The following is a 24,194-nucleotide window of genomic DNA, read 5'->3' on the forward strand; positions in this document are numbered from 1 at the left end:
AATGCTGGTCCTGTTAGCTATTCTAAGAAGAACGGAGTTGTTTTACTTTGCAGTTCCCAAGTGGTCAATGGTGTGGGGCATATTTTAACTTGTTTACTTGCCTTCCATATACCTTCTTCCTGAAGTGTCTGTTCAAATCATTTGCCTATTAATTTATTGGATTGTTTAATTTTTACTATTATTATTATTATTATTAAGCTTTGAGAGTTCTTTACATATCCTGGATATAAGTCCTTTACCAGACATGTATTTTGTAAATATTTTCAACCAATCAATGGCTTTTCTTTTTGTTATCTTTAGAGTCTTTTAAAAAGCAGAAGTATTACATTTTGATGAAGTCTAGTTTTTTATTTATTGATCATATATTTGGTGTCCATACTAAAAATATTTTCTTCACATGAGATCACAAAGAATTTTCTGCTTTGTTTTCTTATAGAAGTTTTATGCTTTGGGGTTTTACATTTAGCGCTACCGTCCATTTTGAATTCATTTTTGAATATGGTGTGAGGTGTGGATCTAACTTCATTTATTTGCAAGTGGCTGTGCAATTGTCCCTGCACCGTTTATTGAAAAGACTGTCCTTGTGTGTGGGAGGGAGACGTGAGCCACGCTAGTCCGGACTTGAGCTGGCTGGGTTTGTTGTCGCCGTGCGTATCCTCTGTTCACCGCCTCTCGAGTCAGGTTGAGATGAGGTCGCCAGCGTGTCTCCTCAATGTGCCTGCACTGCTTCCCGCTTTGGGCTTCCCCGCGGGCCTGCGCCTTACAGTGGGTCTTCTGTTCCCTGGCAGTACACTTCTGTTTCTCATTGCTTGATACTTGCTGATCTGGTGGGGGGTTGGGTGAAGAGAGGAGAACACGTTTTCTGTTGTCTTATGTTCTGTCATCAGCCCCACGTGTGCAGGGGAAGTGAGCATGTCATCTTTTATGGAGTGCAGTCACAGGCTGGAGACATTTGTCACATGACAGCCAAGACAGATTCGGTCAACTGCTGCTTCCACCCTGAATTCTGAATGGGCTCAGGGCTTCGGGGCGTGACAGGGATTTACGGGGAACACCTGGGCACACACAGCCAGCCTGGCACTCACAGACACACCCCTGCTTTCTGTGTGTCTGAGCGTGTGGGCGGGGCTAGCATCTGGGAGGCCACAGGGACACTCAGACAGCACTTGTGACTGCTTTTCTCAGGAACCCTTGGCACAGAAGAAAGGACGGGCACGCAGATGGCGAGGCAGGGGACGGAGTCCCTCTAAATTGGCACTCAGCTTCGGGCTCGTGCTGGGAGCCAGGTGGGATGTACAGTAGCACAGCTCAGTGCTGACACTAGGAAATCACATACTTGCTCACCAGGTGCTTAACGAACAGGTGACATCAGCACCTTTGGAGTGAGGCTGACCTAGGACAGGTAGGGAGGGGCAGATAAAAAGATGCTGAAAATACAAAACTCAGGGTCTAGAGACCGATAGGTCATGAGGGTGAGAGGGACAAAGTTTAGGATGGTGCCCAGGCTTCTGGGTGAGCGGTGGACCGTGGGGAAGCAGAGCATGACAGGAAGAGGGAGTTTAATTCACAATTCTGCTCATAAGATTCCTGCCTACAATTTCTAGAGCACTCCGTGTAGGCCGGCTCGACAGGGGCTAAGCTCTTGGCATAAATTATCTTACTTCCTAACAACCCTATGAATAATCCACCTAATGAATAAAACATCATTATTATTCACATTTTACAAAACTTAGGCAAAGGGAAGTTTAGTAACTTGTTAAACAGCTCCAGCCATACCGACCTTCCTATTTCCACACCCACCATGTTGGTTCCTATGTAAGGCTCAGAGAACCTAAGGGGACATTTCCACAACTCCCAGTCGTGTCTGCCCCCATTGTTAACTGAGTATGCTTTTGTATTTAAAGAAACGTTGATACGAGCCTTATTTCAAACTGGGATTCAGCCGGTGCAGGATGTACACCTCAGCTTTTCATTTCCTCGCTGTGTGATTTCCTCCACGCTGCTGTCCCTCTCTGAACCCCATCTGTGAAACATATCAAATAATAATAACATGACCCCAGGAGCTGTTGTGAAGATGAAAGGAGAACCCAAGGGGTGAACATACAGTCTCAAATACACAGCAAATGGAGAGTATCATTAGAGGGCAGCTGGAATTTGGCCGCTGGTCAGAGTCAAGTGGCCAGCTGCCAACCCAGAGCCCAGATTTGAGTATCATGTCCTTCCACATCTGCTCGTCCCGCCCTTTTCATTCCCACGCAGTCTGAACGCCAACCTGAAAACTGAGGGGAGACCTACCAGGGACAGATTTTGGCTGCTCCCACAGCTGTGAAATGGATTTATGTCTGCAAATTAATTTGCTAGAAATAATCCACATTTCACAAAATTTTCCTGGAAGCCAATATGAGCAGTTAGACCGAAGGGTGACTCCTGGCCTACTAAGGTGGGGTGGGGCAATGAGATTAATTTACAATTCAGCACCTTGGAGAGTGATAGGCCACGGCCCGGGACAACTGTGGTCCCCTGAAGAATGAGCTTCCGCCACACCCACTTTTTTTTTAATTGAGGTGAAATTCACTTAATGTAAAATTAATGATTTTAAGGTAAACATTTCTGTGGCATTTAGCACATTGACAATGTTGTGTAACTACCACCTCTGTCTAGTTCCAGAACACTTTCATCACCCCGGGACAGCCATTAAGCAGTTGCTCCCCTTCCCCCAGCCCCAGGCAACCCCAGTTTGCCTGTCTGTGGACTTACTTATTCTGAGTAGTTCATGTTAGATTCCATCTCTGCGAAAAATAAACTTGTTCCTGAGATAGGCAGCTGGCACAAAGGGCTCTAAACATCCCTGGTTGTTGGGACGTGGGACCTGGTGTTGGTGTCAGAAGCAGAGTAACATTTATCAAAGTTCCCATTCCCTTGTGGGGTTTGGTTTCCTCATCTTAACTCAGATTTTATCCCTCTCGCTCCCCTGCTGATGTGATCCATGCTCGGCCAAATCCACCTCATCTGGGGGCTTTCCCTGACTCCCCCCACAGCAGACCCGTTCCACCACACACATGGGAACCCCATTTGCACTCTGTGCTAGGCAGTCTCACCAGTGTTTCCTGTGATGCACGCAACTTACAGAGGGCAGGAAGCACGTGGCATAGTAGATGGAGTACTGGCTTTGTGGTCCCAAAGCTGGCTTCCTGTCCCCGTGTCCCCTCTCTAAGGGGCATGCGTGTAAACTGACGTGCAGTGACATTCTCTCTGTCCTGTCTTTGGCAGCCCCAGAAGTGTTCCAGGTGTACGTGGACGGAGGCCCCGGCTATTCATACCCTGTTGACTGGTGGTCCCTGGGCATCACGGCCTACGAGCTGCTGCGGGGCTGGGTAAGACGCGCGCCTGGGCGGTAAACAGGGGGTGTGGAAGTAGGGGGCGCAGGTAGTACCAGGCGTGGGGTACCAGGCGCCATGCCACTGGGACGGCACAGGGTGGCAGAAAGAAGCACAAGGATCAGAGGCCTGGTGTCAGTCCTTGTGGCCTGTGTGTCAGCTCTAAGGTCCCTGGGCAATAGCGAGCTTCCCCTCATTCTACCCACGGGGAGATGGATGTCTGGAGGGGAAGGTCTTGTGCCAAGGTCAGCAGCTGATCAGTGGCAACAAACCAGAAGTACCTTGGCCTCGTGATTTCAAACACTGTCCTCTTTCACCCACACGCTGCACCTGCGCCTGATTTTCCAGTTTGATTTGAAGCTCTTTCAGGGTATAGACCATGCTGCTTTTACTGTTTTGTTTGTGTATTTGTTCCAATCTTCCCTGAATACCTAGCTCAGTGTCCTATAAAAATGGGGCATTCGGTCCGTATTTTTGTTTTATTTCATTTAAATGTAATTGCTGAAGATGACTAATGGAGCTATTTGACAACTAATTATTCCATTTTAGTTTAGCGGAAAGAATCATGACAAACCAATTTTGAGGCACGGTTTCTTTGCACAAGTATTGATGGAAAATGATGTCACTTAACCGCTCAGGAACAAGGTTTCCCCTTCGTACAATGGGCCTAATAACATCCTTTCAGTCTATTCCGTGGAGCGTAGTTATCCTGGGATTAATTGCCTCTGCACTTGGACCGGTGGTTTGCCTATCACTCACCTTTCTAGCTGGATGGCCCAGCACAAGGCGCAGAGAAACAGTGTCTTGCACTGGCTGCAGTTTTAGCAATGTTTTCACCGTCATTTGTACAAGCATATTCAGACCAGTAGATAGCACTGCTTGACGGCAGGAGTCCCCAGGGTATGGTGATAATGGGTGATGGATGAATGAATGAATGAATGAATGAATGAATGAATGGTGAGAGCAGTTTATAAACCATCAAAGCTCCGTGAGTACAAAGAAGTATTGTTTATTACCCTGTAGTTCAAACAACTATTATCTACTCTTGATCTCAATTATTTCCCCTGAACTCCTCAGAAAAGGTAATTAGTATACATGGTGTTTTTAGAATGCAAAAAAAAAACAACAAAACACAAAAAACCAAATTTATTCATTTTCTTAAGCTCTGAGTGAGACGCTCGTCTCGCACAGGCTCAGTTATTTCTGATTGGTTCCTTTGTTGTCTGTTGATACACACACTCAGAGAAGGAATATGAGGGTCCATGACGCTATGTGGACCAGAGGATACAGTCATCCGCCAGACGTATCTTATGTAATGAGCCACACAGATGACCTCAGCAAGCAGGTGACCTACGCATGATCGGACATTCGCCAGCAGAAAGTACATTCTCTGTCATTCCTTACGGGTCAGAACAGTCAAAGATGATGACTTTTCAAAAAGCCCCAAGAATAGAGTGGTTCTTGCAGCTTCTAAAATAAATTGTTTGATTTTTAATTCATCTGAGTTTTCTGCTCAGCGATCCAAATGCCACTTTCGATGAAATGGTGGGATCGGGGCTTTTGGGGAGGGGACAGAGTGAATGAAAGAGGCCCGCTCCGTGCCAATGTAAATCTTTCTCCCAGATATCTTGGTCTTGCTTAATCCTGGATGTGAAACACAGTGGGTTGATGCATATGGTTTATTCTGGTTTTCATACTGGAAACAATTGCATTTAGTCAAAAAGCTATACCGAAAAACACTCATAGTTGTCCATGGACTATATACATTTAGAAGTTATTCTTTCTCCTTAAAATTCCTCATCTATCAGTGACAGCACCCTGACGGGATCACTCACCTTTTCCTTGATTCCTTTAGGATCCAGGGAGCTCCTTACCTTCAAATGATGAAAGAAAGCCATGATGGGAAATTCTTAGTACATGTTCTAAGTTCATAGAGTTGGAAAATGTTAGAAATGAAAGATGGAAAAGTGATGGTATTAGTATGGCTTGTCAGCCAGGGACCCAGGGACACTCTAGTCTTAGCAGAGAAAGCAGACATCTCCCCCAGACGCGGGGTAGGGAGAGCAGAGAGATGGAGCGTCATTAGTGGGCTTGAAATCTCAGTGCAGAGAATCGAGGGGCCTGGATGGATCTTGTAGCCTGGACCAGGGACATAAATTAGTCCCAGCTTCTCTCTGAGCCCAACTGAGAATCTCAGTTCTCACCCCTGCAGACCTGCTAAGTGAAAGAAAGTGGCACTTGGAGAGTTCCCTTTTAGAGCACAGTTGTCCCAGGAATTGTGATTCTACCTACTGGGAGAGACGTGAGACTGACTCAGAGAAGGGACTTAAAGATCTTAGCCCAGCCATTGTCGCCAGCTGTTTGCTGTTTTCTCTCATGGCCAAGGAGCTGCTTGCCTCAGACAGCCTGCCTCGGGTTTTTAACAGCTCTAAGAGCTAGAAAGATTTTCCTCTTACTGAAGTGAAAGCTGCCTCCTCATAACACAGAAAAAAGGGACCTTACAGGAATTCACAGGTTCAAACCCTGGCTCTACCAGGCCCCCGTCTCTGATCTTAACCAAGGCTGATAAACAGACAGTGTTCATAATACTCATCTGTTAACTAAGAAAAAAAAAAAGAAAGAAAAAAGAAGAGTATCTACCCAACAAGGTCACTTTGAGAATTAAGTGATTCTGATGATGCAAATTACCCAGCACCTTGACTGATAAATGGTCAGCTCCCATCCCCCTCTCTCTGTTCCTACCCCAAGCATGAGAGGGGTGGGTGGCTGCTGACCGGCCTGTGTCCCTTTTAATTTAGCATCTTTCCCTGGAAACAGGCCCTGGTTGTGGATGGAGGCTGGGTCATACCTGGCTGCTGCCGTCAGTGGGAAGGCCCAGGGGCCTGGGGCCAGGGGTCTGTGTCTCCTTCCACACCCCGCGCCTTGGTGCTGGGGTCCCACCGTAGTCACTTAACTCAGCTGAGCCCTGGCTTCCTCCTTCGTACAACAGGGATTATGAGGGTTATGTGACCCACCGGTCACTGTGGGGATTATGTGAGAAAATGTGGGCAGAGCACACGCAGTGTCTGGCCCACGGGAGGCATGCTGATTGTTATAAATTAATACACTCATGGAGGTGACTCCAAACAGGCAGGTGCATATGAGGCACTGATAACTTATTGTTAGAGGAACAGGGAAGGGTTTCTGAGGGAGGAGCGTTTACGCTGGGTGTACATGAGTTGCTGGAGGGGACAGTGTGAGCACGGATAGGGAAGGGCCGCTGAGATGATCAGGAAACATCCCAGCCTCACCACCAGTCAGAAGGGCAGTTGGGGATGGTCCGTAAAGGCCCGAGGTCAGCCGGGGGCACTTGGCTTCACCTGTAAGCAGGGCGGTGCCGTCTGTAGTCGTGGCAGCATGGTGGCTAAGTGAGAGTCTGTACTTGGGGATCACGTTTCGGGGCTCAAATCCTAGCTTTGCAACCCAGCGGCTGAATGATCTGGGGTGAGCCCGTTTCGTGTCTGTCAGATGGGCGGGGGGCAGTAGTTTGCAGGCCCAGAAACAGGGTTCCTCACTTCAGCACTGGACATTTAGGGCCAGTAATTCTTTGTGGTGGGAGCCGTCCTGGGCATTGTAGGGTTTTCAGCTGCATCCCTGGGTTCTACCCACTAGGTGCCAGCAGAAATCTCCCCCACCCAGTTATGACAACCAACAGTCTCTCCAAACATTGCCAAATGTCCCCTGGGGGATAGACTGTCCCCAGTTGAGAACCACTGGCAGAAAGTAATCAGGAGGATAAAAGAGATCTGCATGTCAGATTATTAGCACATTGCTTTGCACAGCACGGGCTCTCCATACAGACAAATTGGAGCCCTAAACGCCCCTACGAAGGCACCTTGAGAACCTCTACCCTCTCTGCTTCCGTCCACCCTCCTCGCTGACCTGGTGTTACCCTTGCCTTTGACCCCAGTCAGTGCTTCTCCTTGGGGTTGGGTAGATAGACAGTAAGGGTGCAGAGAGGCCGGTGAATAGTAGAGGAAGGTGCATGGAGCTCCCCCAGAGGCTGGAGTGCAGACCTAAGACCCACTGGGTGGCTGCTGGGTGGGTGGGCTCCACCCAGCAATGTATTGGTGTGCTAACCACTGGGTGTCTGCTGGGTGGGTGGGCTCCACCCAGCAATGTATTGGTGTGCTAACCTGACGAAAGGAGAGAGGCTGTCCTTGGGTTAAGCACTGTCTTCTTGTCCCTTGGTAAAGCAAGCAGAGACAGCACTGCGCCAGGAGTCAGAAAGCTGGGAGGAAGTGGACTTGGTGACCTCCTCCTCTTGGTTTTCCCAAGAAGGGGAAAGACCTTCTTGGACTGTTCAGTGGTTTTCAGGCTGTGTTTCCTGGAACTCTAGGACCCTGCAGGGGTGATTCAACAGTACATGGGGGAAGGGGGCAGATGGTTCTCCAAGCTTTGGAAGTTTAATAGCCCGAGGAACTGGTCTTCACTTTCGTCTGTTCTGTGTTTGGGGTTTTGAGTAAAAAGATTGTGGGGGTAAAACTGCATTAGATGGTCTCCAAGGCCTGACTCAGCTCTAATAGTTAAAATAACAGATGTATGGCAATTCTCCTCCTCTTTCTACCACTTCTTGGTAAATTGGCATTTTTTGTAAACTGAGTTTCCTGGAATAGAGACACATCCACAGTCCACAATGAGTATATCCTGGGCCCTGCTGTTAAAATAGCTTTCACCAGCAGCACATGTAATTACCTTACAAATTCCACTTGGTTTCTGAGTCAACACATCCTGAGGCCTATGAGTGAGAACTAAGCATCAATAGAATTCTTTGCCACAAGACAGCATATTGACCTTAATATCTGCCAGTGTTCTTGTAAAAGGACCTGGGTTTCTCTACAACCACCCAGACAAAGGCTGAGCTTGGAGCCTAACGCTGCCGAATGTATTCTAGTCATAGTGTCCCAAATTTATATGTCAGTGTATTTAACTGCTATATTGGCCTCCTGGCTTATTACAGTTATCATTGTTATTTTGATTGGACTGGATCCCTCCAGAAGTGGAGGGAATTACATACATAGAGAGTGGCTCATTTGGAAGTCTGGTGGAAAAGCAGAATTAATGAATGCCTTGAAGTAACCGAGAAGGAAATGGAGAATGAAGTGAAACCGATAAGGAAAGTCGTCACATTTGTTGCTGGCTCCTTCTCCAATGGGGTACTCGGATTCTTGGCTCTGGTGGTGTTGGGGAAAGAGCAGTGTCTGTGGGACATTGGGAAAGTCAGTTTTCATCTCCCAGGTTCCATTTTCTGACCTTTAAAAAGAATTGCTGAGGCTGCAACGGCCCCCAAGGCCCTTCCACCTCCAGCAAGTGGGTGGCGCTGGGTGTGGGCAGGGCTGGGCCGCGGTGGGAGGAACGGCTTATGGCGAGGCAAAAAGATGGGACAAAGCGATCCTGAATCGTCCAGAAACTGAAGTCTCAGCCCCGGGCCCGCCTCCAGGGGGTGGACGAAGCTCTGGTTTTCCTGGGCCCCTCACTAGGACAGCACCCCCTGCACCAGCGACCCCTGTAGGTTTCTCCCAGTACGCACTTACTACGAGCTTCCTCCGAGACCACTGCTGAGCAGATAGGGCCGATGTCTGTCCTGCTCACACCAGGCCCAACCTACAGGGAGCGCTAGGACATCACAGGAACAAAGTGGATATGCGATGCCTCCCATCAGAACTCTGCATGTGGATGGTGAGGGTGGTTGTATTAATCTGCTCCTTTGGCTGAGACAAAAAGCCACAGACGGACCTTAAACCACAGAAACTTACTCTCACAGTAAAGGAGGCCGTAAGTCCAAGATCAAGGTGTCAGCAGGGTCGGTTTCCTCTGAGGCCTGTGAGGGAAGAATCTCTCCTTGGCTTGTGGATGGTCATCTTCTCCCTGTGTCTTTCCACGTGGTCTTCCCACTGAGCATGTCTCTCTCTGTGTCCTTGTTTCCCCGTTTTAAAAGGATCCCGTTTTTAAGCATAGCAGTCACCTTGGATCTGGTCCCACCCTAATGACCTCACGTTAACTTAATTACCTCTGTAAACACCGTCTCTCCAAATAAGGTCACATGCTGAAGGGCTGGGGGTTAGGGCTTCAACATAGGGATTTGTGGGGACACAGTTCAGCTTATGGCAGTAGTGAGTGGTCAGAGGCGAGGCCTGAGCTGTAATCTTGGTGCCACCACTCCCCATCTTCAGGGCATGGCGTCTCAGGCTCGTCTTTATAAAATGGTCGGATTCATATTGGTTAAGTCATAAAGATTCTGTGAGTTCTAGGTCACATAACAAGTGCTCTCAATTACAGTTCACTCTTATTATTTCTAATTCTGGTAGTTGTTACTGGTGAAGTGCAAAGGGGTCCCACAAAAGCAGGCAGTGACTTCAGAGAGAAAGTGTTCAATGCTCATTACTAGAACTATACTCCACTTCCCATTACATTAAAAACATGTTTCATGTTTGAAGAAATAAGAGTGTGAGTGTACCAAGTTCATTAGCCTTTCTAGGGAGCCCACAGGTTTTGGTTTTGCTCCTAGGGTAGAGGAGGGAGTTCCCAATTCAGTTAGCAGATGAGGCAGGAGACAGCCAGTCAGGAGAAGGCCCCCTTCTGGGCGGACACCTCAGAAGATAACACACCCCCTGCAGGTAGCTGTCTTCTCCAGGAGACCCCCTTTGGTGAGGCTAAAGATGCTCCTTCATTGCGGGGAATTGCAGCCCACGCAGGGCTCAGGACCCCTCACCTCCTGTTTGTAGCAGCTCCTGGGGAATCGAAGTTCCATGAGGCTGGAGCCGGAGGCTTACCGGCCATGCAAGCCCAGTACGGTGTCTGACCCAGGGTCAGTGTTCCATCAATATTTATGGAGGAGCTGAGTCTTCATCATGCTCTGGGACCCTGCTGGACAGCAGTCACTGCTGGGGACCCTGAGAGCACGGAGAAGAGGGTGGTAATCCTACCTGGAGGAGCCCCAGCAGGGATTCCATACCAGGCAAGGTCATGTGGATTAATGACAGTCATTCCTCCAGATTTCTCCAAGGTCAGTTTAGTTGTTGCACCACATGAACTTGAGAAATGATTGCCTCTTGGAGCCCTGAGTCATTTGACCACAATGTAAACCTGAAGAAATCTGGGAGAGAGAGACAGAGAGAGACAGAGAGACAGAGAGAGACAGAGAGCGCTGTTTGGGGTGGGGGGGCGGAGGGAGGGAGCTGATGTTCAGTCACTCTCCAAGCTGCGTTCCCAGGGTCACAGTCAAGAAAGCCTTCCCGGGCTTTGCAAGGTTCTTAGAAGAAACCACCCGTGGCAATATGGAGAAAACACAGTCAGGAAGTTTAATGCTCTACCAAGCTGGGACATTATAGGAAACAGGGTTATGTGTGCTCACTGTGGGCGAGAGGGGATGGCAGGTGGAAGAAGCCAGGCCTTCCCCCATCTCTCAGCACAGCCAGACCCAGATTTGGCAATTTCAGCCCACTCGCCAGCAGGTTCAGCCAGGGCAGGGAAGGTGGGGAGCCCAGGCCCACCACTAGGTAGGGGCTGTGACTGAGGTATTGCTGGGTGCCGAGTAGATGGCGGGAGCCAACACCCCCAGCCGAAGCCTGGGGCAGGGCTCTGGCGTCAGACTGTTTCACGTACATCCTGCCTCTGTGTGCCACTTACTGGCTGTGTGAGCTTGCCAAATCACTTAACCTCCCATGGCCATAACAGAGCACCCACCTGCCCAGGTCCTGAATTGCCCCACAGGCCTGGCCACTGTTGGCACATGGGTCTGGGCCACCAGCTCTACTGTGCAAGAGGAACACCCTCCATTACCTTATGGGAAAGGAAAAACTGCCCCTTGTAATTACAGCTTTAACCATGTTGGCGATGTCTTCCTGTTGGCTGGCTCTCTGATTCTGCCTGTGGTCCTTTGCAGAGGCCATATGAAATCCACTCGGCCATGCCCATCGATGAGATCCTCAGCATGTTCAAAGCGGAGCGTGTCCACTACTCCTCCACGTGGTGCAAGGGTATGGTCGCCCTGCTGAAGAAGGTAAGGGGGCGGCCACCAGCCTGCCTGGCCCGGGAGCTGAGGTCACGTAGTGCAGGAGCAGGCATACTAGCAAATTAAGGAAGGAGAAAATGAATGGAATAACAGTGTGGAAATAACAAAGTAAGCAGGGCGCTAACACCACCACATACACACTCATGATCTCACGGTCAAGATCACAGAGCTGCTGGAATGTGGAGTCGGACTTGGGGTCACGTCTGTCTGTGACAGCAAAGCCCCCAGGCTCTTTTCACTCCACTATCAGCTCCTAATAAATAGAAATACTTAATGCAGATGGCCCTTTAAAATTTTTGCTACAAGTGGTCTTTTAACTCACTGAGCTTTGAGAAGTTGGGCATGTCCTGACTTTTTTCCAGGAGCTGTTGCTTTTAGCATAAAGCAGTGATTCTCAAAGTGTGGCCCATGGACCAGCACCATCAGCACCACCGGGGAGCTTGTGGGAAATGTACATTCTCAGGCTCCATCTTGACCTTCTGAATCAGAAATGCGGGATGGGCCCAGCTTTGTTTCAACAAGCTCTCTGTTTGTGTTCTGGTGCACACTCGAGGGCAGTAGGTCGCCGTGTCTTCCAAAGCTGGCATTCAGCTTTGGTCACTTGGAGTGCCCTAAGAGGCAAGAGTATCAAGTCTTGCATGTGGGCGGCAGCTAGTCATGTTTAAGAAAAGAGTAATGAGAACAGCAGCCAGCATTGGTCGAGGGAATAGTATATCTGGCCCATGTGGCGGTTCTTCTCCCTACCAGCCCTGGGAGTAGAGCAGTGGTATTATCCCCATAGTAGAGATGAGGAAACTGAGACTTAGGAAAGCAAAATGTCTCAATCAGTGCCACAGGGCCATTAAAGGGCAGAGAGAGGATTTGAAGCCAGCTCTCCGAACTCCAGATTCCAGCTCTTAATCCCTACCCCACTGTAACACCTCCCTGAATTACGAATTAAATTGCTTTAAAGGAAATGCACCACCGGGTTCTTACACGTCCGTGGTCTTTAACCCCGACTGGTCATTAGAACCACTTGGAAGCCCTGAGCACGTGCCAGTGCCTTCACCTTCCACCCACCCAGTCAGTCAGACAGCTGCTGCCCTAACCGGTGAGCTCCTATCTGGCACTGGAATGGGGTCTCTGTTTACATCTGCACCCACCATTTGGGGGCAGCCCCTAAAGAGGCCACTGTGATCAGCAAATACAAGCTGCCAGGTGTCCCTCACGTGGTGAGACTCTAGCCCACTCTCTGGGCACAGTTAGGAGATTTCTGAAGGGACAGGTGGGAACAAACTGTCAGGGAACTCTGATTTCCATCCCACCTGATGGCAGGCGCCAGGTCCTTATCGGTCCCCTTTGGGTCTCATCCTAATGGAAATCTGGACGTGGAGGAGTTACCATTGTTCTGCTTCCAGACGAGGACACAAGCACAGAGTATCCAGCAATGTACCTGAGGCCACACAGCTGTTAGGTGGCTGTCCCAGGCTGGTGCTTCTGTGCTTTCATTTTTAGCCCAAGTGTTCTTTACACTAGATAAGCTAGAGTGTTTTGACAAGTGGAGAGCCTCATCTGGATGCAAGGTAATAGTCTTTGGCTCTTTTTATACCGGATCACCCTTATTAGCGGAAATTCTAATGGAGGAGAAGCTGAAATTGTCCCCTTGGCTAAACTGCAGCTCCTGCGTCAGGCCACAGAGGTCACCTCATACTGTCCAGGATAAATTTTACTGCACTTTGTACATCCCATTGCTAAGCTGAAAATTCTAAGATGCGGGGGCTGATTCTTTTTAGTTTTAATTGGAAGCCCCTGCAGACATCAGTGAGAGCTGGCATGTCACAAGGCAGTAGTCCCCAAGAGGAGCGTGGTAGCTACAAATCTAGTCCCTGCCCAAACAGTCACTTGCTAGGTGACCTTGCAGAAGCAGCTTTACCTCTCAGTCTGCCCCCCCCCAACTATAAAGACATCAGTGTAGGTAATGCTTCCAACGACAGCATCCCAGGCAGGGCACAACATGACCGGAGCGTGAAAAGCGGAGGCACCTTCATTTTCCTGAGACTCTGCCCTCAGAGCCCCACTAACCTCACTGGGTGCACAGCTCAGGCAAGCACGTGTGTCCTGTGTCCACAGCTCCTGACCAAGGACCCCGAGAGCCGCCTGTCCAGCCTTGGTGATGTTCAGAATGCACCCTACTTGGCCGACATGAACTGGGATGCGGTGTTCGAGAAGGCACTGATGCCCGGCTTTGTGCCCAATGTGAGTGGGGGTCCTGTCCGGCAGCATGCCGCCCTGCTGCAGTCTCCCACCTTGGTGTGGAGCAGGACCCCGAAGCTGTGCAGAGTGGCCGCTGCTGGCCACGGCCACTTGGGCACTAAAGGTTCAGGGTTTTACTGAGAGTCAGCACAGGTGCTCAAAAGCTGGCCTCATTGGTACCTATCCAGACCCCTTGTTGTCTGAATGGAGGGTGGACACTCAGATTCCAAAAGCTTTCCACCCATCACATATGCTCACGCATACATATGTACATTACCACCACCCCAACACCATCACCACCAACACCACCACCACCACCATCACCACCACCACCACCACCATCTCCACCACCACCAACACCATCACACCACCACCATCACCACCAACACCACCAACAACAACAACATTATCACCACCAAGAACACCACCACCACCACCACCACCACCATCACCACCACCACCACCACGACCATCACACCATCACCACCACCACCACCACCACCACCACCACCATCACCATCATACCACCACCAACACCATCACACCACCACCATCACCACCAACACCACCACCAACAACAACATTATCACCACCAAGAACACCACCACCACCACCATCATACTACCACCACCACCATCACCACCATCACCACCACCACCACCATCACACCACCACCACCACCACCACCACACCACCACAAGCACAGAAGCAAGAGATTTATTGAGGCTACAAGTCTGGTAGGTGGGAATCCCAGACTTACTAGAGTGGTGTTTTATGTCAGATTATTTTAAAGACTGTCACTCCTTTCAATGCCAAAAAAAAAAATCTGTTTTCCCAAATAAGTTTCTCCAAGAATCCAATGCTTTAAGTTCTCTTTTCCCAAATGGTGGTGACAACACACGTGCACCTGTCTGAAATCAGACTCTTCCCACAGTGTCCTCAGCCTTCTGGACTTGCTCCTCAGAAAGCAAAGCCTAGGTGAGGCTAGTTTCTCCAGGTGTCCCCACAAGCAAACACTGTCCCTACCTGGCTAGCCCGGCACACGGCATCCTCAGAGGTTGGATTGGCGGTCATCTTAGCCCACCCATCTCCCCTCTTTCCTCCCGGCCGGGCTGCAGACCCGCCAGCTCAATGTTCACAGAACACTGACTCTGTCGTCCAGGCCTTGGTCCCTGCCATTGCCACTGCCTGGACTTCTGGCCACCTGCCTAAACCAGCTTCCCTAGGGACTCCGCCCCAGAGGAAACCCTGACCCGCTCCCTCACCCCAGTGCTGCCTCAGATTCAGAGGGCTCCCTGCCTCCTCATATACCCCTCAGACAGCTGGGAGAAACAGACGGGGTGTGGAGTCCGGGTGCCTGGGGCAGGCTGAGCACAGAGTGCCTGCTCAGTCACTGTCCTTTCCCCATCCTCCCACCCCACTGTAGGAGTTTGGGAACTTTGCTTGAGCTGTGTGTGTGCGGAGGGCGGGGGGATTGCTCTTTTGATTAGTAAACCCAGCAGCGTTTGCCGTGTTCCCTTGGCTGACTTCATTCAGAATGCATGCTGTGGATATGCCAGAGAAATATGCTAATGCTGTCCGCTGGCCTCTCCTGCTGAGCTCCGGCCAAATTGACAAACCCCAGGGTTGTGATGCAGTCCTGCGTGTGGAGGGCAAATTGCCTACCGACTTCTTCCCCTTGCTGCATCTGAGCCTTCCTGAGGCTGTGTGCAGGTCCCCTGGGGGACACATGGGGCCAACACATGGCATCGTCTGTCAGGGACAGATACCTCCCCTTGGAGCCCCTCACCTGCCACTCCTCCCCAACCGCACCCAGGGCACTCATGCACACTCACTCACAAACACAGTGCACCCTCACTCCCATGCACTCGCATGCACAAGCATTCTCCCACATGTACCCTCAATCACACGAAAATACCCATGCGGAAGACCCATGCTTCCGCCACACCCACAATTGCCTGCAGGGTCCCCTGTGGCCACGATGTTCTTAGCTCCACACCTGTGAGCGTGCTGTTTCCTCTTCTGGGATGCTTTTCTTGTCCACCACGCAAGTGGACACATGGGGCCAACATATGGCATCGTCTGTCAGGGACGGGTACCTCCCTTCCTCCAAACCTCAGCAAAAACACAGCAACTGGCCCATTTGAGAGTCTTGGCACCTGCTTTCTGGATTAGAGGCAAAGTCAGGTGCTCCCCTGGGACGCCTCCCCCGCCAGCCCCTCCAGCTATTCATGGAGTGGATCTCAGCCTCTCTGGTCCCCCACCAGACAGGTGCCTAGGTCTACGTTAAGGTGAATAATGTCCTGTTACACTGCGTCTACCGTCCTCCCGAGATTTCAGCAGGTGGGGACCGTGTAGTGTTGGCTGGCCTCTGTCTGAGAGAGACCCCAGAGCAGTGGTTGGTCCTAGGAGACCCCAGAGCAGCGGTTGGTCCTAGAACACCTGAGTGTGTGCTTATCACATGAGTATGAGTGATAATAGCCAAATGGAAGGAGTGTGTTCTGCGTGCCCGGCACTGTACTAAACCCCCACGTGTATCATCGCATAAACGTCACCCACAAGTGGGTCCTGTCACTATTCTCAGGTTGTTAGTATTCTCAGGTTAAATAACTTGCCAGCGATTACTCAGTGAGAAACTGACAAAGCCAGAGCTTGACCCCAGACACTGGGGATCCAGAGTCTGCATTAGCATGAATGAATGAATGGATGAATGGATGGCAGGTAAATCAGGCCAGGAGAGACTTGGGCGTGAAATCCGACCTGCTCATTGGGAGAAATTGTACCTTCTGAGCTGTTGCTGTTATAACTATTAGGCTTTTCTGCCTGAAGGGATTGGCATCCTGGGCTGGCTCACAGGATGGAAGAAGGCCCCTGGGATCTCAGGTTCAAGGCCTGGAAGGCAGAGAGACCAGAATTCCTGTGAGCACAGTGGGCGGGGCCCAGCTGGAGCCGGCCCAGGCCTGAGGGTCCGCTGGCTCTCGCTGCAGTGGAAACAGAAAACCAGGGTTGCGGATTGGCAGGTTTTAATTACAAACGGCATTTTTTATCCTTTTTAAGATTATTTTTCAAATTTATTTTTCGGTTACGGTTGACACACAATATTAAATTAATTTCAGGTGCATAACATAGTGATTAGACATTCATATACCTTACGGAGTGATCGTTTTTAAATTGAATGATTAAAAATGATAGTTACAGAAAAGATAGTAATGACATGAGAATGCATGTATGATAAAAATACGTGAAAATACCAGATTGGAAAACTGAACTCATGAAATGAACATACATACATAGCAAGGAGACTAAGAAAATGCGTGGATATTGACAGTGGGGTTGCCTGAGGGGCATGGGGATAAATGAAGGATGTGGGCAGTGGAAATGAGTTGCTTTTCATCATCGGGGGGGGGGGGGGGAAATGTAACTGATGTGTCCCGCAGTCATAGCATCATTACTTGAATGAATGCTTGAATGAACAAATGAATGAAAATAAAATGCAGTCATAGGTGGAACAGAGACAAACCGTGTTTTCCTTCCAGAAAGGGAGATTGAATTGTGATCCCACATTTGAACTGGAAGAAATGATTCTTGAATCCAAGCCACTTCACAAAAAGAAGAAGAGGTTGGCAAAGAACAGGTCCCGAGACAGCACGAAGGACAGCTGTCCTCTGGTGAGTATTATCCTGGGCAGACCCCAGGCGGAGAGGGACCCTACACGCCCATGGGTGCACCTTTAGATAAATGGAGGCATGTCACTGCACCTGTCCGAATACCCCCATTTGCTGTAAATAGATGCTTCCATCCAACAAGTGGTCTTTCCTAGCACAAAACTGAACTGGAGATCACATATCTGGATCTAACTACCTAATCATTGGTAGTTAGTATCTCTGCCCCTGTGCACAAACCTCACGCCTCTCCAGGCCAGAGTCGCACAATGCCAGGTGACATCAGCACTGTGCTGAGCAGCCTTTGGAAAGGTGTCATGCTCTGGACGCAGCCCGGGCCACATGGTGACTTTCATGGGACCCTGGACACACTGGCGTTAGGGGCTGCTGCATTCATTTTCTAAGCTGCCGTAACAATATGTCGCAAACTTAGTAGCGTAAAACAAGCGAAATTTATTCTCTCACAATTCTGGAGGCCAGAAGTTCAACATCAAGGTATCGACAGAGCTGTGCTTTCTCCAAAGCTGTAGGGAGGGTCCTTCCTAGCCTCTTCCAGTCTCTGGTGGGGGCCACCAATCTTCACACTCCTTGGCTTGCACACATACACCAGTCTGTCCCCCATTGTCACAGGGCATTTTCCTCTCCATGGCTCTCTGTGTCTTCATGTGGCCTTCTTTTAAGGACACCACTCATTGAATCTAGGGCCCAATGATGCCCAGTATGACCTGTCTCAACTAGTTACAGCTGCACCGACCCTGTTTCCAAATAAGGTCAGAGTCATGGGTTCTGGCGGGGTTAGGACTTCCACCTATGTTTTGGAGGGAGGGGCACAATACAATCCACAGCTGCCCCTTCCTCCATAAAAATACTTTTTAAATTATATTTTATGACTGCCTGGGTATGAAGAGGCATATAACTTTCAGCAGTAAGCGTTAATGTTTTCCCTGCTTATTGCATAAGGAATTAAAACATCCTTGTAGGCCCTGCAAGCATCGTGGAGCCCAAGCCCTGTGCCCGCTGAGTCTAGCGTAGAAGTTGGCCTGGAGATGCCTGTGTGTGTGTGCATTAGTAGGGTGCAAAGTGGCAGGTCCTGCACGGACGTGTGGCATGCACCCGGCCTTCAGGCAGCCCCTGGGACATGTGTCACAGGGCACTGGTGAGACTGGTGGCTCTTGGCACCTGTCCTTAAGGAGAACGAGCACCTTTGCGTGATGGTGAAAATGTCTTTCCCACCCCGTCATGCTTAGTTAGGCCTAATGAATATTCCCACCATCGAGAAACCAAGCTCATGGTTTTCAATCTACATTTCATTCTAACATAGCTTTTAAGTTGGATTTAATGGCTTAAATTTGAGAAAAATGTCTCCTTGCCTGCCTGGCTCCCCTTGGCACAGCCGTCCGTATGTCAGGGCTGCTCCCGCCACTTAGCTGGTCCCCAGCCCCAAGCATCCGCCATCCTGTTTAGACCAGTCTCTGCTCATCCTCGCTCCTTCGTCGTGGCCCCCTGGGGATGCCCCGTCACTTAAAGCCACCTGTCTGTGCTCTCTGACAGAATGGACACCTGCAGCAGTGTTTGGAGACGGTGCGGAAGGAATTCATAGTGTTCAACAGAGAAAAGTAAGTCTGGCCCCAGCGTCTGCCTGGCACAGCCCTTCTGACACATGTCTCCTGAGGAGAACCGCCCTCTCTGCTCCCCAGGGAAGCCAGCCCTGATGCTGGCAGGGGAGCAGCAGGTGGACCCCGCGTTCACATCCTGCCTCTACTGTGTGGCTGAGTAAGGCGCTAGCTTCCACTCCCCGAGCCGCAGGGTCTTCATGTGCAATGGGGAAGTAAAGGCAGGGCAGGCCGAGCTGGCACAGGAAAGCTGGCGCAGACAGGCAGGTGGCAGGTGGTGAAGTGCTTGAGCTCAGGAGTAAATCTGCCTGGGGTCCAGTCGTGGCTCTGCGGGGGGCCAGAGTGACCTGAGTCCAGTTACCTACCTGCACTGAGCCTCATTGCCAGCACTGGCAAAATGGAAATCACCGTCTTGCAATGTGGCTGTTCTAAGATTACGTGAGGCTGTTGATACGATGCCTGGCCTGGTAGGAGTACTCGTGAAAATGATTGCTGTTATTATTGTTGTTACTTAATGGGTGTGGCCATGCTGGAACCCCCCCGCATCCTGGGCTGGTTGAGTTGGGAGGGGCTCAGCTGGGGTCTGAGCGGGCAGCAGGGTTGCCCTCACAGGGGCCGGTCAGCAGAGGAAGCAGCGGGCCCCGGGCGGGTCCCAGCACGTTACTGTGTCATCCCCGTCACGGATGAGTCAGGGCCGGGGCCCCGGCGCGGTGGCTCATGGGGTGGGAGCCAGAGTCCTGCCAGCAGGGCTGTGACAGCAGATCGGCCCCTTTGAGCAACACTGAGCTGGGCCTTGGGAGGCTTCCTGCCCCCCTGCAGGGGCAGCGGGATAAATGTCAGGTGCACCCCATCAGTCACCGGTACTCCACAGATGAGAGCGGCACAGGGGCACGTGCTGCCGCAAAGGGCAGTGCTGGCGGGCGCTCTCACACCAGGCACCAGGCTCAGCCTGGGTGTCCGAGAAGCTTCCTGAGGTGCTACCCGGCTGAGTCCTGAAAGGTGACGAGGGGACAGGCGTGGCAGTCCAGCTCGAGGACGATACCCAGGGCAGTGAGGCGGCGTGGCAGACTAGGGCCTGCAGCTGGTTACGGCGTCTGAATTCCTGGAGCTTGTGAGGCCGTGGGTGGTAGCAGGTGAGGGATCCTTCCGGGACATGGTTGTTTGGGTTCCAGCCCACGGCTGGTGGGCAGGGCCCCTTTCCCAGTGGGGACTGGGGAGGGGGAAGGAAGCAGCAGCCTGTCATTTATCCTGGTGGCCAGACTCACACGCCAGGCCAGGGCAGCCAGCCTCACCCACTGGGTGAGTCTCCTCAGCCCCCTACTCTGCCCGCAGAACCAGAAGGGCCACTGTGGCCACAGCCTGTGAGACTTGGGGAAGGAGACGCTGACGTGATGCATGGGTCCGAGCTCATCACAAGGTCGCTGCAGTCCTGCCAGCTGTGAGGCTCCAGGTCCCTCCCCGGCCTGAGAATTTCTGCTCAACCATCCTGGGCGCTTTCCACCTTGAGTCATGGTGGGCCCCAGACAGCCTTGCCTGGGTCCTCCTCTGCAGGCGTGGACTGAGGGGTCCTCCGTGAGCCTGTGACAGGGCCGAGCGGTGAGGCAGGGAGGAACCCCAGTGGAGAGCAGTCACATTGCACACTGTGCTGTGTGCCAGAAGATGCTCCACTTTCGGATCTGAAGAATCCAAATGTTGCCTCTTAACAGAAAACAAAAACGAGGTGTTCCCCCTGGTGTCATTTAGGGGTTGCATTCAGCTGTGTTCGCAGAAACACAACCATATAGTTGCATCAACCAATTCGCTGTTCTTTCTCACGCGGAAAAGTGAATGGATTAGGGGAATGTAGTAGGATCGTCCAGCTGTGCTGAGGACCCCTTTGAGAGTTGTGGTCAGGGCTTTGAAGTGAGGCTGGCACCGTTACCAGGCGTTGGCAACATAAAGAAAGGGGGGAAGTAGGATGAGCGTATGCAAAAGCACAAGGCATGAAAGAAGACGGCCATGGGGTCTGACGGTGGGTCCGCTCTTTCATCCCCACCTCTTTGCCCACCTGAGGGGCTCGCCAGTGGCTCTGAAGGCTGATAGGCTACCAGTCAGAGCAGGTGTGCTGGGAGCAGCGCCCTTCCCCCAGCCTCTCTCCACCTGTCATATAAAGTGTCTTTGGGGAGGGCTTAGCCATGTCCCCCCAGAATGCTATCCGAGTGTCCCGTTGGCCCCTCCACGTCAAGCCCCATCGCTGCTCCATGGTGGAATTGGGAAGGGGGCCACATTGCATCCACCATGGCCCTCCCTGCTGCAGTTTTGTATCTGCAAAAATGCCTGTGAGAACTTAATTCAGGAGTCAGGTGCCCCCCAAAACGTTATGTTGAAATTCGAACCCCCAGAACCGCAGAATATGACCTTATTTGGACGCATAAAATTAATTAAGATGAGGTCATACTGGAGTAGGGCACCCTTAGTCCAATATGACTGGCATCCTTATAAGAAGGGAAGAGACAGGGACATGGGGAGACGGCCACGTGATGACGGCGGCAGGGACAGTAGTGACGCATACAAGCCAAGGGTGGCCTGCTGCCCCCAGAACCTAGAGGAGCGGCACAGAACAGTCTCCCTCACAGCCTCCAGAAGGAGCCAACCTGGATTTAGACTTCTCGCCCCCAGAACTGGGAGACGATACGTTGTTCTTGTTGTGACAGGGGTACTTTGCTACAGCTGCCCCAGGACACTAACACAGCCGCCTTCTGAATCAGAGGCCGAGAGAATAGGCCCGGGAATCTGCCTTTTCAGTCATTCCGGTGCCTCATAGTAGAGCACTTCTGTAGGAGTCCAGCGTGCCTGAGCCGTGCCTCCTCTGGGTGGTTCTGAGCCGAGCCACAAGCGTCCCCGTCTAAAACTGCAACCCTCCTTCCCCTTGCTCTGCGTCATTCATCTGCAGCTCTGAGCCCTCGACAGCCTTAACCCCCTGCACAGCCGCCTGCCTCCCACACGAGCTTCCTCAGCCAGAAAGGACTCTCGGACAGAGATGTTCCCCCTCCAAGCGTATCAAGAGGAAGCTGTCATCGGCGTGAAGTGCCAAGGGGTACACGAGCTGCGCGTCAAATGCGTCTGCTCCAATAGATTTCCATTCAGTCCTTTAACAGTAGTGCTGTGCCATAATCCTGGGCCGAGTGAGGCCTGGGGAAACGGAAGTGGATCTGGCAGGACCTGTGTGCTCAGGATGTTCACAGCCTGGGGGGTGGGGGGAAGGAGAGGTGCGGGGGTGCAGACATGCATGGACCACTGTGGGGACATGCAGGAGACGCCCTGGGTCTGACCTCTCTGGACCTCAGTTTCTAAATGGAGAGCAAAATTGTAAAGTAGCACTAACTGATTTTCTGGAAACGCAGCTTATGATTGGTGAATGGTGTCAGCCACCACCGAGCCAGGTGGAGCGTCCACTTCCTGGCACTGGCCAGGCTTTGAAGGCCTCGGCAGCTGAGGCGTCCATTACGTTGAGAAATGCACCGTGGGGCTTGTCCTCCTGTTTTTGACCAGCTGGCTGCAGGGTTGACCTAGGCCAGCTCCTTCAGGCATACGAGAGAAAGCTCCACACGTGTTAACTCATGCAAATCCCCATCCACAAAGACTGTGCTCTTGCCAGCTCTGCAAATGGCAATCGAACTTCTGTCCCAGCGAGGACCCATTTAATTACAACTGGCCTCCTTTCCCCCAGGGATGCTGAGACCGAGCTGGCCCACCCCGTGCAAACACCCTGCTCACAAACATCATTCTGATGTGGCCTACTCCCGTGGGTCGAGGCTCTCTGTCACACAACACTTCCTTCTGGCATCTGATAGTTGATTTCGGGAGGCTGAGAGCGCTCACATCTGTCACTCAGAATTCTGGTTACGAAGCTGACAAATCATTTGATAAGTTGGCTGAGAAAATTAAATGTTCCCCTCATTGCAGCGATAACTAGCCAATTTGCATCGGTAGAGTTGAGCTACGCCTAGTAGGATATGTAAAATCCTTCTTCATTTCCTCCTGAGCCACAGAGAACTGGGCAGTGGGCTTGTCATATACGTGAGCTCTCGGGCCAACCGTAATGCTTTCATATCTCTGTTTTGGTTCATGGATTCCTATTTGAGCGATGTGAGCCTTTCTAATTCCTTCAGAGCATGAAGAAATCATTTCATGCTCTCTTCTCTCCAGGGCCGCACTCAACACTGAATGGCATGGGATTCAATGGAAAGAGCAGGGCTGTTGGAGACAGACAGGCCCTGGGTTTGAATCCAGCTTCCCGAAGTCTCACTGCTAGTCAGTGGCAGACCCAGGGATGGAAACAGCCTGGCTCTAAGCCCAAGCCTTTAATGCTACACCATACTGCTTCCTTCCAGGAGAGAGTTCATCAGAGAGGATGTTGACTGCTTTCTGTCCTGCCCCTCACCCCCTTCGGCTGTGAGCCTGACACATAGAGCCTGATAGTGATGGTGGAAAGGATGAGTGGAAGAATAGGGGCATGAATGGGTAGATGGGTGGAGGGAGGGTAGGTGGGCAATGATCAGATAGGTGGGTGGCAGTAATGAATGGAAATGTGTGAGTAGATGGATGAATGGCCAGGCAGAAGGGTGGTAGATGGATGGGTGGATGGGTAAGTAGGGGCTATATGGGGGATCAGTGGACGAGTAGACAGTGAATGAATGAAATGGATAGATGGATGGATGGATGAATTAATGGATGAAGGTGGTCGATATATGTATATATCCATAGATGGATGAATGATGAATGGATGAGATAAATAAATGGATGGAAGGGTGAATACATGGATTGTGGGTGCATTTGAGGTGGACAAATGAATATGTAGGTGGATAAGCTGGTAGGTGAGGAGGACAGGTGGGGTTGAGGATAGACAGATGGATATAGGGGAATGGAGGGAAAATTACATGGATGGGTGGATGGAGAGATGTATGGATGGATAATGAATGATGAATGGATGGGTGTGTGTGTGAGAGGTGAATGGGTGGGTGAGGGATGGGTAGGTAGGCGAGTTAGGGGTGGACAGGGAGAAGTGGGCGTGGGACGGCTAGGTGGACAGATGGGAATGGATGTGTGTATGGTTGGACGGATGGATGAGGTAAATGAATGGGCAAATAGGTAAATAAATAGATGGCTAGGTGGGCAGAAAATGGTGGATGGGAGGACTCATTTATGGATGAGAAGATGGTGGATGGATGACGAATGGTTGGTGGGTGGGTGGGAGTGCACATGCGGGAGGAAGAAC

At 51.1% G+C, this 24,194-nt stretch overlaps 1 protein-coding gene across 5 annotated transcripts in view; it reads left to right on the top strand.

Annotated features, from left to right (window-relative positions):
* STK32B (serine/threonine kinase 32B) overlaps positions 1 to 24,194 on the top strand; it is a 264,439-nt gene that overhangs the window by 235,734 nt on the left and 4,511 nt on the right. For all 5 annotated transcript variants that reach the window (XM_081048922.1, XM_081048921.1, XM_081048925.1 and 2 more), the window contains exons 7-11: positions 3,271 to 3,374; positions 11,302 to 11,418; positions 13,540 to 13,665; positions 17,199 to 17,330; positions 18,876 to 18,940. In XM_081048922.1, the coding sequence (XP_080905048.1) occupies positions 3,271 to 3,374; positions 11,302 to 11,418; positions 13,540 to 13,665; positions 17,199 to 17,330; positions 18,876 to 18,940 (544 nt within the window). The remainder of the gene's footprint in view (positions 1 to 3,270; positions 3,375 to 11,301; positions 11,419 to 13,539; positions 13,666 to 17,198; positions 17,331 to 18,875; positions 18,941 to 24,194) is intronic.

This window comes from Rhinolophus hipposideros (assembly GCF_964194185.1).
Source record: "Rhinolophus hipposideros genome assembly, chromosome: 1".
Classification (NCBI taxonomy): domain Eukaryota; kingdom Metazoa; phylum Chordata; class Mammalia; order Chiroptera; family Rhinolophidae; genus Rhinolophus; species Rhinolophus hipposideros.